Here is a 16507-nt window from a genome sequence, read left to right on the forward strand (position 1 = left end):
GTTTTCAGTTTGCCTCCCTGGTCTCGTCATGTTCACTCCCAGCTGTGTCTCCCACCTGTGTGTAATCTCCCTGTGTTCTCTGAGTGTATTTAAGTTGTATTTTCTGTCTTGGTAATCGCTGGTTCGTCTGTGTTGTTTCCCCTCGGTCTCCCCGTATGTATTTCTCCGGACCTCCCTGCATCCTCATTCTGGTTTGTCTTATTAGTTTACCCAGTTTAGGTTTCCGGTTTCATGTTTTGTCGCCACCGCTGTTTGTACTCACACCCCTGTAAATAAACACTCATCTGCACCAGAGCTGCCGCATTTTGGGTCCTATTTCATATTCCACACGGCTTGCCCCGGCAAACCGTGACAGTGTCGAACTCCAGGCCTCAAGGGCCGGTGTCCTGCAGGTTTTATATCCCACCCTTGGGTAACCTTACCTTTGTTTTAAAACTCTCACAGTTCCCTTTGTATTATTTCAAGCTGTTCATTGGACTTGAACGACTTGAACTGCAATAAATAACTGGAAAAACTGGGCTGTTCTCAAACTTTTGAAAAGTAGCGTATATTGTATTTCCATTAATGTGTGCACATTCAGTCATTTGAGAGTGTCGCAGAATAGAGCTGCTACTCTTGAACATCAAAAGCAGTGAGTTGAGGTGGTTCTGACATCTGACAAGATCCTCCTGGGCGGTTCCAGGCATGTCCTACAGGGAGGAGGCCCTGTGGACCTCTCTGCTGCCCCAGTCACCCAGCCCGGATAAGTGGGAAGAAATACCTGGGTGATGTGTTTCAAAGAATCTTTCAATGAATGAGAATGAGATCTATTCAACTCATTTTAATTCTGTTTAATTTATATAAAGCAAAATCATTAAATAACAGTCACCTCAAGGTGCTTTATATTATAAGGCAAAAACCCAACCATAACCATAATCCAGATGTATAACTGACTGATTATAATCACTGTGGCACATGAGCATTTATTCAGCTTCATTCAATCATTCTGGCTGGTTTGGAGGTGATCAAATGCTCACTACACTCAATGACAACTTCCTGTTGTGTCCACAATTTCGACACTCTGATCTCAGACTGAGGCCGATGTCTAATTGTTCCTGATAAATTAAAGTGATCAGTGCGTTGTAGGAAGACGCAACCAAAAGGCATAAAAAGGTTTTTTATGCCTTTTGGTTGCGTCTTCCTAATTTATCAGGAACAATCAGACATCGGCCTCAGTCTGAACTCGGACTCTTCTTCAGACTGGGCCGACAGCACCCAAGCTGAGATTGTGAGACGCCCGTTATTGTCAGGAACAGCAATCACCTCCATCAGCAAACAGCAGAGAGCACCCTGAGGGCGTCCATATCGTTGCTGTGGACTTTAAATGAGGCATGTTTGAAATGTGTAGAAAATGTGACAGTAACAGTTGTTCCTAACTGAAAACCTTGGATGATGAGTGGAGTGCAGGCTCAGATCAGAACTTGAAACTCGGCCTTCAGGCTGAGGGACAGGTCTCTATACAGCAATGCAAGAGCCAAGAGGAGGGGCACCAAACAGGCCAAGGTGGGAGGCAGGAGGAGGATATAGGGCCTCCTCTACAACAATAACCCCCTCCAGGTGTAGAGAGGGATCCAAGCATTCATCAACTCCAAAGGCCGGAGCCCCCTGACCGCCAAAAGCAGCCTCAAATTCACAGTGGAGCTCAACACCTTCTTTGCTCGATTTGAGACCACCCCTCCCCAGCACCCTCTACCCCCGAATTCCCCACCACCAACCCTCTCCCTCAGGAACATGAGGTCAGGAGGAGACTGAGAGCGATGAACCCAAAGCATCCCAGGGATGGTGGTTAAAGCTTGCGTGGACTAACTGGCAGGGATCCTTACCAGGCTGTTTGATCTCTCCCTGACTCATGCCATGGTCCCCACCTGTCTGAAGGCCTCCACCATCATTCCCATCCCCCAAAACACTGGCATAGACATTGTCAATGACTACATACATTCATAGTCTTCACGCCTATAGTCATTTGAGTGGATAGTGTCTCAGCACATCACCTGCTCCTGGATCAAAAACTTCTTGACAAACCGGCCCCCACATCTACCTCGCACTGTCACTCAGCATCGGATCCCCACAGGGCTCTCAGCCCCCTAGTTTGGTCTCCTACTGCCAGGGTTTTTGGTACACAGGGGCCACAACTGAGAACAGGAAGGCTGCGCAGAGGATAATTAACACTGCCCAAAAAAATCATTGGCTGCCATCACTAGATCCTCCTGTCTCAGGAAAACCAGGGCCATCACAGGTGACCCACTGCACCCCACCCACCACCTGTTTGAGCCGCTGCCCTCTGGTCAATCAAGTCCCACACCTGAGACTCGCTAACATCTATTCTGTTTTAGCTATTAGCAAACTTACAGATGGAATAGCAAACTTCCTTTAATGTTTAAATCTGAAAGAGGACTGCAGCTATGACAAACCTGGCAACCTCAGCAACCTTTTATTCTAATAGTTAGCAACTTTTCCAGTAGGGGTGGGCGGTATAAACGGTATATGGTAGAAACGATTAAATTTGGCCAACGATAGAGATTCTGACTATACCGCTCTACTGCAATAGAGCATGTTGATGATGTCATCAAGCTGCCCCTGTTTTGGTCAAAAGCATGGCAGCGGCTACAACCATTATCATCTACAAATTATGGCGGGCGACAGTAATAATAATAATAATAATAATAATGATAATAATAATGGATACTTTATTGATCCCCATGGGGAAATTACTTGTTTTTCTCTGCATTTGACCCATTCACTTAGTGAAGCAGTGGGCAGCCCACTAAGCAGGCGCCCGGGGAGCAGTGTGTAGGGACGGTACCTTGCTCAGGGGTACCTCAGGGTAGCCGTTAAGTGGATTCGAACCGCCGACCTTCCGATCATGGGGCGACCACTTTACCTACTGAGCTATCCCTGCCCCAGCAAAGTATAAGTAATAGCAAAGAGATGAAGCACTTTTGAAATATGGGGAAAGCCAAAAACTGCGCTTCCTCCACTTCTGTAACATTGATTCATTAATGTTGAATTCTCTCACAGCTGCTCTGTTCCCATGTTGTTGCAGTATATTAATGACTAACCTCGTATTGTGGATGAATGATCTCAGTTGTTCTCCTGACTGAAGTTTGGCTCGTGTACAGCATCCTGCTTTGCGATTACATTTGTCCCTGACCACCAGAATCCCTCACGTTAACTTTTATCGAGTGGAAAAAGGTTAGTGTTAATCCTCCAGCTTCACTGTGTTTATGTTATGCTAACATAGCTGTGTCGCTAGCAATCACATAGCACATCATTTTATACCAGCTAGCCCAACTTCAGTAACCCTGCAAACGCCACTGCTGTTTAGTTTTCTGTCTTCATTTATGTTGGAAGTGGCAGCAGAGCTGTACATTTGAATTTTCTCAGAAATCTCTCAGTCAGAACATGCTACATCATGTTTAGGTGGAAGCTAGCGAGCTAACTTCCTGCTAACTTCTAACTCCGTTAAATTTAATAAATTCTGTCTTCATGGATGCCTGGATGTTAAACTTAATAGTTACACCTGGTAAAGCAGCAACGCTGATCATTTTATTAAAGATGAAAGAATTTAGACAGTTTTTAACTCTCAGTGATGCTGCAGTGTAGGTTTGACTTTGGGACCTGACGTAAACGGAGTTTAGGACCCAGATTACTCAGTGAGGCTCTTGACTACAGTAGCCGTGACGCTCCGACAATCCATCAAGCGGTGCGACTTCGTAGCAACCAAAGTCGCACTAAAACATTTTTTGACAGATTTTTGAGCGCCGTGTAGCACATAAAATCGGCTTAAGAAAATTAAAGGATTGTAAGTGTGCCTTATAGTGGGGAAAATACGTTATACAGAAGAAAAGAATATATTGTGATATATATCGTTACTGCATGTGCTTCAAATTATACCGCTATATGGATTTTAGGCCATATCGCCCAGCCCTATTTTTCAGCCTCTATAGTGTTTAAACACATATTTTTAATAGTTATCAGTCTGGTTTTCAAATTTTTTCTAGAACTGCCGACCAAAGCAAAAAAAATGTCACGACACATTAACAATCTGTGTCCCATCTGCAAGGATCCTGTGTCCATCTGTGTGGCCTGGTCCAAAATGCTGGAAACCACTGCTTTAAACCAATCAAGAATAGCCAAGGAGACATCTTGTTGATACATTTGATTAACATCAATGATGAAAACTGGCTTGAGATGATGAGAAAAGTTATCCCATATCTGGAAATACTTTTGTTACAACAGTTGAAATGAGTAATAATAACAATGATAATAATTATATCACAAGAAAAAACTATTTGAACCAGAAAGCTCACGTGGTCACAAAATGTGACCCTGGTACCACTGCCACTTGGATGACCCATTTTAGTGGGTGCCCTAAAACCAATAAAGCAACAGAATTTATGAGACATTGATCGGCCACATTACCTCTATTGGGCTGTGCTATAAAGGGTTTATTCTGCTGTTAAACTTTTTCCTTACCCGCCCAATTTTCACAATCCAGATTATCTTGTATCTATCCTGAAATCATTCCATACTGTGATGGATGCAACATTGCTGAAGCCTTACTGATATGTACTGGTCTTGTCCCAGTCTCGGTCAGTTCTGGACAGAGGTTTTTCACTCCCTGTTTAAGATTCTCAATGTGAGCCTACCACCTAATCTCCTAATGGCTCTCTTTGGAGTGGATGAAGTGTCTCTGCTGGCCTTTAAGACAGGCGCTATTGTTCTGTTCCTTGTTTGCCAGGAGGGCAGTTCTAATGGAAGCTGCCCCTCCCACTCAGAAAACAGTGGTCATATGACCTCACGTCTTGTTTAAAACTGCAAAAAATAAGACATGCACTTCAACACTCTACCAGGAAATTTCAAAACATACCAGGTCCTTTCTTTAAAGCATTTCAAGATGTATCTGAATTTTTCAGCAGCATTTTGCCTGTTTGCAGCTCCCTCATGTCAGGTGTGGAGAAACAGTGTGCAGATTTAGTGTGCAGTCACAACACATTAAATGTTGCCAATTCAAACTGGTTATTAGGACTGTGAAAATGTGGGAATAACAAAGTCTGATGTCTTCATGCATGCTCAATCATCCGGATAAGGAAAGCCCAAAAAGTTGATTCTGTGCATCTGGACGTTTTCAATGGGAGAAATGTTTCGTCACTCATCCAAGTGACATTTCTTTAGTCTCTCTGGTGAGTGAAAAAGCTACGTCCAGATGAACAGCATCAACTTTCTGGAATAAAGCCTGATGGATTTATTGACTTGTTTATGCTCTGCCCAGCTCTGCTGGTGTTGTATTTCTGGTATTCCAAATGTGTGTTGTCAACAGGAAAAGTACTTTCTAGCAGACAAGATTCGCAGTACACACTCGTAACATGGTTGAGATGTTTTTTTCCTTTTCTTCTGTAGTTTTTACATTTTCATTTATCCAGTCTTATAAATGCTGATGCTGAGATTTCCCCAAATGTCTAATATCAACCAATTATACTGGCCAGCTGATAAATTGCTGGGGCTCTAATAAAAACATGTCACTATAGGAATATATATTGACTATATTATCTAATTTGATCTAAAATGTTTCAAACAAATTGCCTATAATAATAATGTTAAAGAGACTAGAAATAACGAATAAATAATAAAGCAACAGCAATTTTCTCACTGTAATTGTTGCATGTGCAACACAGCAGAAGGATGAGGATGTGTAGACCTCATGTGTTGGGTCTGTGTTACCACAGGCCCCGCTAGTTTAGAGACTTATTCCTCATGAAGAACACAAGACAAAACAGAACATCTTCAACCGCTCTTTAACTCGCTAACGAGGGAAGCCTTGGTCAGAACCAGGCGGTGGAGCTTAATGCTCATCACCTGTCTCTAGCCCAAAGCTAGAGACAGGTGATGAGCAGCTTCTAGCTTCTAGCTTCTGCTTCTCTAGCAGCTTCCTCGCAGCTATTTATTGACATAACAGTTACAATACACATCACAGCACAAGCACCTCCCACCGCAAACCCCCCCCAATGGTTCTAAGACAAGGCACTATGTGTGTGTGTCCTCCTGCTCACCAAAAGGGTCATAAAAGCAGGAAGCTTACAACACAAGAAACAGATCTTTCAGATAGGATGTATCTACAATCAGTGTTGGGGAGTAACGGAATACATGTACCGCCGTTACATATTTAAAATACAAAATATGAGTAACTGTATTCCGTTACAGTTACCGTTTAAAAAGGTGGTATTCAGAATACAGTTACTTTGTTGAAATAAATGGATTACACTGCGGTACTTCCCTGTTTCATTTTGTCGCGGGTCAGGACTGTTTCGGTTTTGTTTGACAGCTACGTTCTGTTGTTCCAGGCGGCAGCTTGCAGTTGCCATGGTTACAGGGTGACGCTCTCGCTCTGCGTGTTTCCTGGGTGAGAGAGCGCCTTTTTGTTGTTGTGCTAAGCTAACAGGCAGAATGCTACAGGTATAGCTCTAAAGAATGTAGCATCATGGGCAGTGTAGTCCGTGCTGCAGGGAGAATGGACTGCCATACACGTTATGTGTCTGTGAGCGAGGGAGGGAGAAAAAGGGGAGTGGAAAGGTACGAGTTGTCATCGAGGAAAAACGGGAGCTGGAAGCATGTAAATATAATAATAACCACTGCAGCCAAGAAGAGTGCCTGACGAGCCCAGTTGTAAGTAAGCTATTAAGACTCGACTGTACACCGTGTTCGTGTTTTCCTCCGAAAACAATAAGTTCCGTTGGAGCAGCCTTTCAACGCCTCTCTCTGTCTCTCGCAAGAAAAGTTGACCCACACAACAAAGTAAAGCTAGTTTTCGGCTACGAGCCGACAGGGACCCCGCCGTATTAGTCAGAGGTCCCTTTACTACAGTTTGGAGTCGCGGACCTTCAGTAACAGTAATAAATCACACAGCAATAGTGCATTCACGTTGTTGTAAAAAGCACGATAATATATTAAGTAATCCAAAGTATTCAGAATACGTTACTCTCATTGAGTAACGTAACGGAATACGTTACAGAATACATTTTAGGGCATGTAATCTGTAATCTGTAATGGAATACATTTTAAAAGTAACCTTCCCAACACTGTCTACAATAAAACCTCCCCAGCACAGAGTGGCTGGAGAGGTGGTCAGAGACAAAGGAACATCTTTGATCGTATAGTTTGAACTAAGACTTTACAAATTTAAGAAACACAATGACAACATTCAACAATTTGACTTAACATTATGTACAGAGTCACAGGGACTATGCTGGCTGATGCGATCATTAAACCAGACATGGGAATGTGTGCAAATTTCCCACAAATTCTCAAGTTAATAAGTCAATAAATCTCTTGCATGGTAACTTTTCTGAATTACAAATGCTTACCATATTAAAAGCCAAAGGTAACATAAAGAAATACATAAGTAACGCTCCAAATAACTAAAATTCCATAACATGCCTTATGAAAAAAACTGAGGAGACAGTTACAAGACAAATAAACACTTTATGCCTCATTTTTAAAGACATAATGTAGATAAATCCGACATTTTCGACTGCTTAAGAAGCTGATTAAAGTAAGTGACTCTTGTTGCCACAACCCTGCTCATAAACAACACTTTCTGAGCTATACCAGGAGTGTAGAGACACAGCTGTGTCATACTTTACTACCACATCGAATCTCACTGTCCACCTCACTGAGACAATAGACAAATTTGGAGCGTATGATACAGTCAAGTCATTCTGTATGTGTGCACAAAGTGGTGACAGAAAAACACTGGAAAAAAGTGGAAGTGAGTATAACTGGGTTTCAGGTTACTGTTTTACACCTTAACTGGTTAGATTTTCTTACATGTTCCATTCAGGAAAAAAATGCAAATGGAAAATGCATATATTATCTTTTTATTTTGGATCTTTACATTATTTTATTTTGCCCACAGGAGCAAAATTATTTCACAAAAACGACCTGGGTCAAAATTATTAGCCCCCCTGATACTAACAGTATCAGTCATTTGTAGTAGTGTTCAACGAGTCTCACACACACATCTCCTGAGCAATCCCAGGTCACTTCTGTTTGGTGAATCTCTTGATCTTCAGTTCAACCAACAGATTTTCGTTGGGTTTCAACTCAGAGCTTTGTGTAGACCAGCAGATAACGTTTACTTTGGTTTTCTGAAGGTAGTTCTTCACCATGAGCAAAGTGTGTTTTGGGTCATTGTCATGTCGGAGGTCAAAGTGATATAAAACTTGGGCAGTCTTTTTCTTTCCAGCTCGGGTCCTCTACCAGAGGCCTGAGAGCTCCAGGGTCCGGTATCTTAGCTGTTCCCAGGACTGCGCTCTTCTGGAAAGAGATCTCGGATTTTGTTCTTGGGATCTGCTGGAGGAGCCTCAAGCTCCCAGGTCTCTGGTAGAGGACCTGAGCTTGAAGGATAAGGACCGCCCCACAGGGGCAAGGGGAGATATATCACTGACACATTTACATTTTTAAAAGGTTAACTGATAACAGAGAAGGTGATAAGAAAGACAGTAACTTGAACCTGTAACTGTGATTGAGTAGACAAGAGTTTACACACAGTGCTGACTGAGGCTGGTGTTACCTGGAAAACATGTCTGCAGGTGTTCAGTTAAGGCCTCCTGAGTGACAGGCTTATGGGCAGAGTTCATAGCAGAGATAGCCAATAACAAAACCTCTCCCAAAGGGATGAACTGTGATTGGCTGATGGGGGACATACTGATCGGTGACACATCACCTGTGAAAAGACAGAAAACGGTTAAGTGACAAGTTTCCTAAACTGCACAATACAAAACAAAACACATCTTAGAAATATATCAAATAAAAAGTCATGTGTCTGCCAGCTCTTCAGGCTTTCTGAAGTCCTGTGAAAATGTGTCTTTAGGCACTACATTACCATCCTGTCACCAAAACAGATCATTTATTCCAATGTTTTAGTTGAATCTGTGAAGTATCACCAAAGATAACACATTTTGAGAAGTATTTTTACACCATCAGGTGAATCCCAAGGAGCTATTAGCCAAAAACTTGAGGTGTCCTTAAAATGTGTGAGGTGTCTCTTTTAAACATTTGAGGAAGCTGGACAACCGGAGGCCAAAACAAAAAAGATTAAGCAGCAAGCATAAAATCTACCTACAGCAGAAGAGTACCTCAAAGTCATGTCATTAAGAAATAAGAAAAATCCAGCAAAAACCTGAAACAGAAACAGAGAGATTTATCTGCCCCTTCAGTTGATCCATTTGCTGTTGACCAAAACTTTGTCAGAAATGGTTTCAGCGGATCAGCAGCTACCAGGAAGCCATTCTTAAAGAAGGGAAACAAGGAGAAAGGCTGAGGGGTTCCAAAATATCCGATTGTTAAGTGATGACTATGAATCCTGCTTCCAAGTCCAAACTACTCTGTTTATTAAGGCTGTTGTGTTTTTAACATGTTTTAATGCTTTGTATCTTCTTCCATTTAAACTAAACAAGCCACTAAAAAAAGTCAGTGATCACTGTCGGCCTCTTTTTCTTTTATTACCACTGTTCATAGGCGGTATGTTTGTAGGTATGTTTTAAAGCTCAGTTTTTAAAACATTACAATGTAACTATGACATTTGCAGAATACTGAAAGGTAAGTAGGACCAGAGTCTAATCTGATTAATGGTCTTTCCATGGATTTGTCAGATAATTAGGACAACGTTTAACAGAACAGAATACATAAACTGTAGATACTAGGGGTGCAACGATACTCGTATCGATATTGAACCGTTCGATACAGTGCTTTCGGTTCGGTACGCATATGTATCGAACAATACAAAAAATTTTTAATTTATTTTATCAACTTTCCTTCTGACGATGCTGTCTGTGTTGAGCGCTCAGTGGATCTGCACTCGACAGTGCAGCCTAGGCGGAGTAGTCGAACGCAGATTCACTGAGCGCAGGGCAAGCTAGCAGACAGAAGCTAAGCTCGTTGCAACATGGCAAACTGAACCTCCCCCACCCTCATTCAGATCTGGCCTTTCGAACTATTTTGGTGTTCATGTGACGTATGACCCTGAAGGTAAGCGCGTCATGGACTAAAGTAAAACAGTATGCCGGATGTGCCATGCAATGCTCAATTACATGGGGGGGAGCTAGTGCGTTAGCGCAGTTAGCTCGTTAACGTGTTGACGCCGTCCAGCCCCACGCACGGGTCTATCCGCGGTAGCTCTTTAACGGAGATTTGCCGTGTTGTGGCGTTAACGTCATTTCAGATTAACGCTGACAGCACTAGTGGGAACACAACGAATATGACTGCACATTTACTCCGACATCATCCTCGCGCAAAGACAAGTGGAAGCAGACAAAAACAACAAGCAGCATGCTACAAACTTTACCCGAGTGATTTAGACAGCCGTTAGCACATGATTCTCCTTATGGGGACCTGATATGTTTAATATGCTGCTGAGAATATAGCCCAGAAGAAGCGTATAGTATAGCTTTTATTTTAAAATCTTTTCCAAAGATGAGGGATTTCTCCATCAGATAGATTTATTTTTTTTATTAATTTGTTGTTTCACCAACATTAAATTTAAAGACTGTACTTTTGAGTTAAAATATATATGGTAAATGGAAGGTTGCCGGTTCGAGCCCCGGTTTGGACAGTCTCGGTCGTTGTGTCCTTGGGCAAGACACTTCACCTGTTGCCTACTGGTGGTGGTCAGAGGTCCCGGGGGCGCCAGTGTCCGGCAGCCTCGCCTCTGTCAGTGCGCCCCAGGGTGGCTGTGGCTACAATGTAGCTGCCATCACCAGTGTGTGAATGGGTGGATGACTGGATGTGTAAAGTGCTTTGGGGTCCTTAGGGACTAGTAAAGCCATATACAAATACAGGCCATTTACCAAAATATATATTTATAATTTTAATAAATGACAAATTAATTTTTTAATACATTTTAATACATTTTTTTTGTATCAAAAAAATATCGAACCATGACACCAAAGTATCAAACCAAACCGAACAGAACCGTGAATTTTGCGTATCATTGCACCCCTAGTACTTAGATCTAACTACTCAAGGAACGTCTGGATGTGTGTTCCTGCTGAGAGTTTGAGCACTAGTAGTCTTTGTCCACAGCAGAATTCTCACAAAAAATTAAAAGGGATTTTTTTTAAAAAGATACCATAATCAACATTAGAATAACATACAGGGTATCCTTGTCCAAGGATATTTTGACATGTAGACGGGAGCAGCTAGGAATCGATTACCTGGCTCTGCCTCCTGAGCAGTTAACATTTAGCAGTTAGCTATTCAAGTTGTCTTACATAGTTCAAAAAATAATACACTAGGATAATTATTCACTCAGGTAGTGCAAATAAACAAATGAAAATAACTTTTAGGTTATTAAATCACTACAGAGGTACTGTAGTGATCTTCAAATCTACAATTTGAGTGACAACAAAATGCTTAATTCACAGGGTTTATCGATCAGGTCCAGGTCAGGACTCAGTGCAGAGAAGTCCATTTTTTTCCACACCAAACTCATATCCATGTCTATATGGCCCTTGCCATATAGACATTTCATGTTGGAACAGGAAAGGGATTTCCCCAAACTGTTTCCACAAAGTTGGGAGCATGAAATTATCCAAAATGTCTTGGTATGCCAAAGCATTAAGAGTTCTTTCACTAACTAAGAACTATAGAGACTGAGCTCAAGCTTTAAAAACAACTCCACATCATAACTGCCCTCCACCAAACGTAACATTTGACACAATGCAGTCAGACAAGTACTGGTAACTCCACACTTGTCCTGTGGTGACATGCTTTACACCACTGCATCCAATGCTTTGCACTGTGCATGGCGATGGAGCTGCTTGGCCATAGAAACCTATTCCATGGAGTCCTACGCACTGTTTGAAGGTGTGTAGCAATTTGACTCTGCAGAAAGTTGGCGACCTCTGCACACTATGCCCCACAAAATCCACCGACTCCTCTCTGGGATTTTACGTGGCATACCACTTGGTGACCTGAGTTGGTGTCAGTTCCAACTGCTTTCACTTTGTTATAATACTACTAACTCTTGACTCTGGAATATTCAGTAATGAGGAAATGTCAAGATTGGAGATGTTTTTAATAATTAAATCTTGTTGAAACAGGAACTTTACTGACCTGACGCACATACACTCTTTCTTGTAGATACAAAGCAAAGAGAAAAAACAGCACAAAGAGACTTAACTGCCACATTGGTCTGCTTTAGAAACATGAACAGGTAGAAAGGGAGACTGCATCCATTTGTTACCTGTTTAGGGTCTAGCTGCTGGGCTGGGGTCAGTGCTCACCCTGCTTTAACATCACTCTGGTTTCTTGGCTAGCTTTGTGTCAGCATGCTGTGTGCACAGACGCTTGCAAACAGCTGAAGTTGTCTGTTTCTGTCCTGGATACCGTTCCCACTTTTCCTTTACACTGTTGTCCTTATGTGCAAAAAAATTTAAGTACTGTCCATATCTCTACAAGAACCACTTCTTCCCAGCCCTAACCACCAACCTTTCAATTAGAAGAAGCCTTGATCTACCTCCTGAACAGAGTCCACATGTTTTAAGAAGGTGCACCTCAATCATTTATTTTCAATCTTCTGCTTTTGGCAAATATTCTACCTTAAAAATGTGTCTTTTGTCTCTGGAGCAGCTAACATGATGGTAAATGTGTTTCTCTACTGCTGGCTGGTTAAAACACAAGATAGCACTGTGGAGCAGAGGTGTGGACTCGAGTCACATGACTTGGACTCGAGTCAGACTCGAGTCATTAATTTTATGACTTTAGACTTGACTTGAAAAAATGTTCTAAGACTTGTGACTTGACTTGGACTTTTACACCAATGACTTGGGACTTGAATTGGACTTGAACCGGTTTACTTGAAAAGACTTGATATTTTACCCCAAATATAAAATTTAACATGCATATTATATAGAGATTGAAAATGTGACGTCATTCACGGGTAGAACCGCAAAGGATTCTGGGAACTCGTGGCAAGCGGTACTAGCGCACGCAGGCTTTCAATTAAAATCAGTTATACAGTGATAAAAAGAAACACAAAAATGTCAAGAAGCTGTTGTATTATTAACTGCAATAGCCGGTCGCATGACAGCCACGGGAAGCCGACGAGTAAAGAGATCGGTTGTTATCGGATTACGTCGTTGAAGAGAAATTGTTCGAGCCATGTTTCCGAAGTAACAAAGACGCGACTGGATTGCAGCCATTCAAAGACCAAATATAACGTCCCAGAACACTCCAGCTCACAGGTTAGTCTGCTCCAAGCATTTACACGAAGGTCAGTGTTTTTTAGTAGTTAATACGTCATTTTCACAACATAATTGGTGATATAGGTTACAAGCAAGTCTGGCGCTGAACAGAAATGGTCGCGCTATGCTCCTTTGTTTATTGTGCATAAATAGTGAATTGTCCTGACACAATATTGTGTTTCGCTTCTGTTATTATGGTACATTGACAAAAACATATACTTTTATTCACAGGATAAAACAGGGTTTTTGTATCACTAATTGCCCAGTACGATTACAGCATACAATATTATTGTCACTGCTACATTTCTGTGATGCTACCAGAAATTATTTCCACTACTAATTAATTACCCTTGAGCTCAAAGGTCCTATTAATAAACGGTTAAGGAATGTGTATTTATGAGGACGATTTGTGAGACTGGTAAACTTATGATAGGTACGATGGTCTTTCGTTCTACACGGTGCATTTCAAGGTCCTGCACCCATCCGTCGGTAAACTGTACCTGGGCTTGTTGCAGTGACCTGAAGTTACTAAACTTCATGAGTGTATGCACTCACTCCAAGAACCGTATGATTATAAATATGCATATAAATATGCTACGATGAGATAGCTGACTTCATCTAACTAGCAAATGTTGTCCAGGCTACGTTGGTGATACAGTTTTTTTTAATGTGTATGATATTTTTGTCATGCGATTTTAAAGCTGGTCCTACAACTGCATCCAAGAATAACATGCAGCTTATCTCAGAACTGTCGGTGAAAATTATTCTTGGAGCTAGGTTTAATTGAGCTGCATTTTAAAGAGGTGCAATTTCACAATTTGTGTATATTTTCTAAGTTCACTATTTTGTCATGTGTTGAGAAAAACACAGATTTTAAAATTACATGGTCTAATATTTACATTTAGCATAACTGCAACATTATTTTTTCGTTTTTTTTTTTAAAGACTCGAAAGGACTTGAAATTCAAAGTTTCAGACTTGTGACTTGACTCGGACTTTTACACCAGTGACTTGAGACTCGACTCTGACTTGCCTGACATTACTTGAGACTTGACTTGAGACTTGAGGATAAAGACTTGAGACTTACTTGAGACTTGCAAAACAATGACTTGGTCCCACCTCTGCTGTGGAGTGTCGCTTTAACAAATAAAATAAAAATAACAATCCAATTAGATCACTACTATGCAGTTCTAGTAATTCTACTAGTTCTTTTTATGAGTACTTCTTCAGGTAGTAGTGTTTATGTGCTTGTGGTAGTTTAACAATTTACACAACTCCTATCAGCACTCCTATCACTAATACTGTTTTCTCCCATGACTACTATTGTATTTTCCAGAAGAATGAAAATGACTAGCATAGCCGATAACTAGTTTTAGCCAGATCACAATCTATTAAAAGAAATACATCATTAATTTTGAGTAAAAGCATCAGCCTTCCCTAACTGTGCATCTGTAGTTTTTGGTCCAGTCTGGGCAATAAAAATCACTGGTAAAGATTAGCCATTTTGAAGTAGCTGCTGTTAGCTTACAGCGCTTCTCTCTTCTTGCTACTACAACTTTCTAATAGCAGACAGGTAGGGAGACAGAGCTAATCAGTAAAATCAGAGGACAAATCATATACAGGAGACATCTTCAGAGAAAAACCAGGATGCTAAAAAAGAGATCAACGAGCAGCTGCATGAAGCAGTGTAGCTGGTAAGAAAAGAGACAGTAGTACAGAGCAAATTACTGAACACTGATTGTTTACTGCCACCACAGTCAGAGACACGTACAATCAGCCAGCCTCCTTTGTCCACAGTACTAAACCACACCCCCTCCACTTCTAATGCTCTTTATAAACCTCCATTATCCTTCTTGCAGCATGTATGCCTTATTCCTTATCCCTGTAATCTTGTCCCATCTAATTATTCTATAACATTAAACCATGCTATAATGATAAGGTAGCAAGTTGTGAAGAGGCCAGTGATAAAAATAGGGGGAGAAAAAACCAAACAGATAAAGTAAAGGGAGATTCATACCTTAGCTGATATTATCCACTTCCTTCTGAAAATTTAAATCCAGTTGGAAAGCTGCGGCCTATGGCTTCTAACGTTAACGCAAATCTCTCCCCTTGCTGCCTCACACAGCAGTTCATCCTGCTTTTACCTCCAAACACACACACACTGCTCCTCCCCCTCTCCTCTCTTATTACACAGGCATCATGCTCCTCTATTCTACTCACACAGGCACAGCCCCGCCCCCACTCTTCACACACAGTGTTCAGTCAAAGGCTACCCACAATCCTCTGCACCACACAAAGACAAGGGGGTGTGACCAATCACACACTGCCTCACTCTGCACCAGTGTTATTTAGCCCTTCCCTCACTGCATGCATGCTGACATTCCAGTTGTGGGCGGGCTACTGAGAAGGTTGCCATGACAACGTATCCCAAGTTGCTCTTTGTTGCTAATACTTTGCAGTAGACATTTGTTGCTATAGAAGTGCAGACATAGAAGTCTGCTCTGCTCTATGTGTGTGTGTGTGTGTGTGTGTGTGTGTGTGTGTGTGTGTGTGTGTCCTACATCAATCCTTAGTGTCCTAACTGGGTCACACCAGAACCCAGCTGCAGTGCTGCAGCACTGACACACACGCACACATACAATTACAATTATTCACTCAGAGTCAACTCTGAATAAACTACAGAATAACTGCTTGCACATACACCGAAGATTTCAAAGTAAATATGTTAAACATTCTCTAAGAATGATCGTCACATCTGGTAAATTCAAAGTAGCCTACACTACAAGTATGAGACTAATATGATGATACCAATTCTCTACCATGATTTTGGCTTCCCACAATTAAATGAACATATTAAGAAACACTGAAAATGCATGCTCCTCAACAGAATACAACGCAGATGAATATTAGGCGCTCCATCACTGCCTGCACGGGGGATGCATGTCAATCCCAGTTCCTGCATGTTGCAATGTGAAGTTTGCTGGACTTGTCTGGACCAGTAACACCGCATTAAGACATACGAGAAAACTGAAATATCTAGCACAGCAGAAAAGCTTGGAAAATCAGCCATTGTTTGGAAATACTTTGGATTCAGCAGAAGTGATGCGAGTAGAAATGATATGCAGAGTGTTGTGGAGCCATGTGTGCACCGCCTGAAACTTACTCCACCACCAACATATAATGCCAAGAAAATCAATGCAGTTGCTAACATAAAAGCAAGCATACAAC

General features: G+C 41.6%; 1 protein-coding gene across 1 annotated transcript in view; it reads right to left on the reverse strand.

Annotated features, from left to right (window-relative positions):
- stox2b (storkhead box 2b) overlaps nt 1–16507 on the reverse strand; it is a 53961-nt gene that overhangs the window by 15754 nt on the left and 21700 nt on the right. Inside the window, exon 2 of the mRNA XM_026181491.1 lies at nt 8609–8761. Within this exon, the coding sequence (XP_026037276.1) occupies nt 8609–8761 (153 nt within the window). The remainder of the gene's footprint in view (nt 1–8608; nt 8762–16507) is intronic.

Source organism: Astatotilapia calliptera, chromosome 2 (genome assembly GCF_900246225.1).
Source record: "Astatotilapia calliptera chromosome 2, fAstCal1.2, whole genome shotgun sequence".
NCBI lineage: Eukaryota > Metazoa > Chordata > Actinopteri > Cichliformes > Cichlidae > Astatotilapia > Astatotilapia calliptera.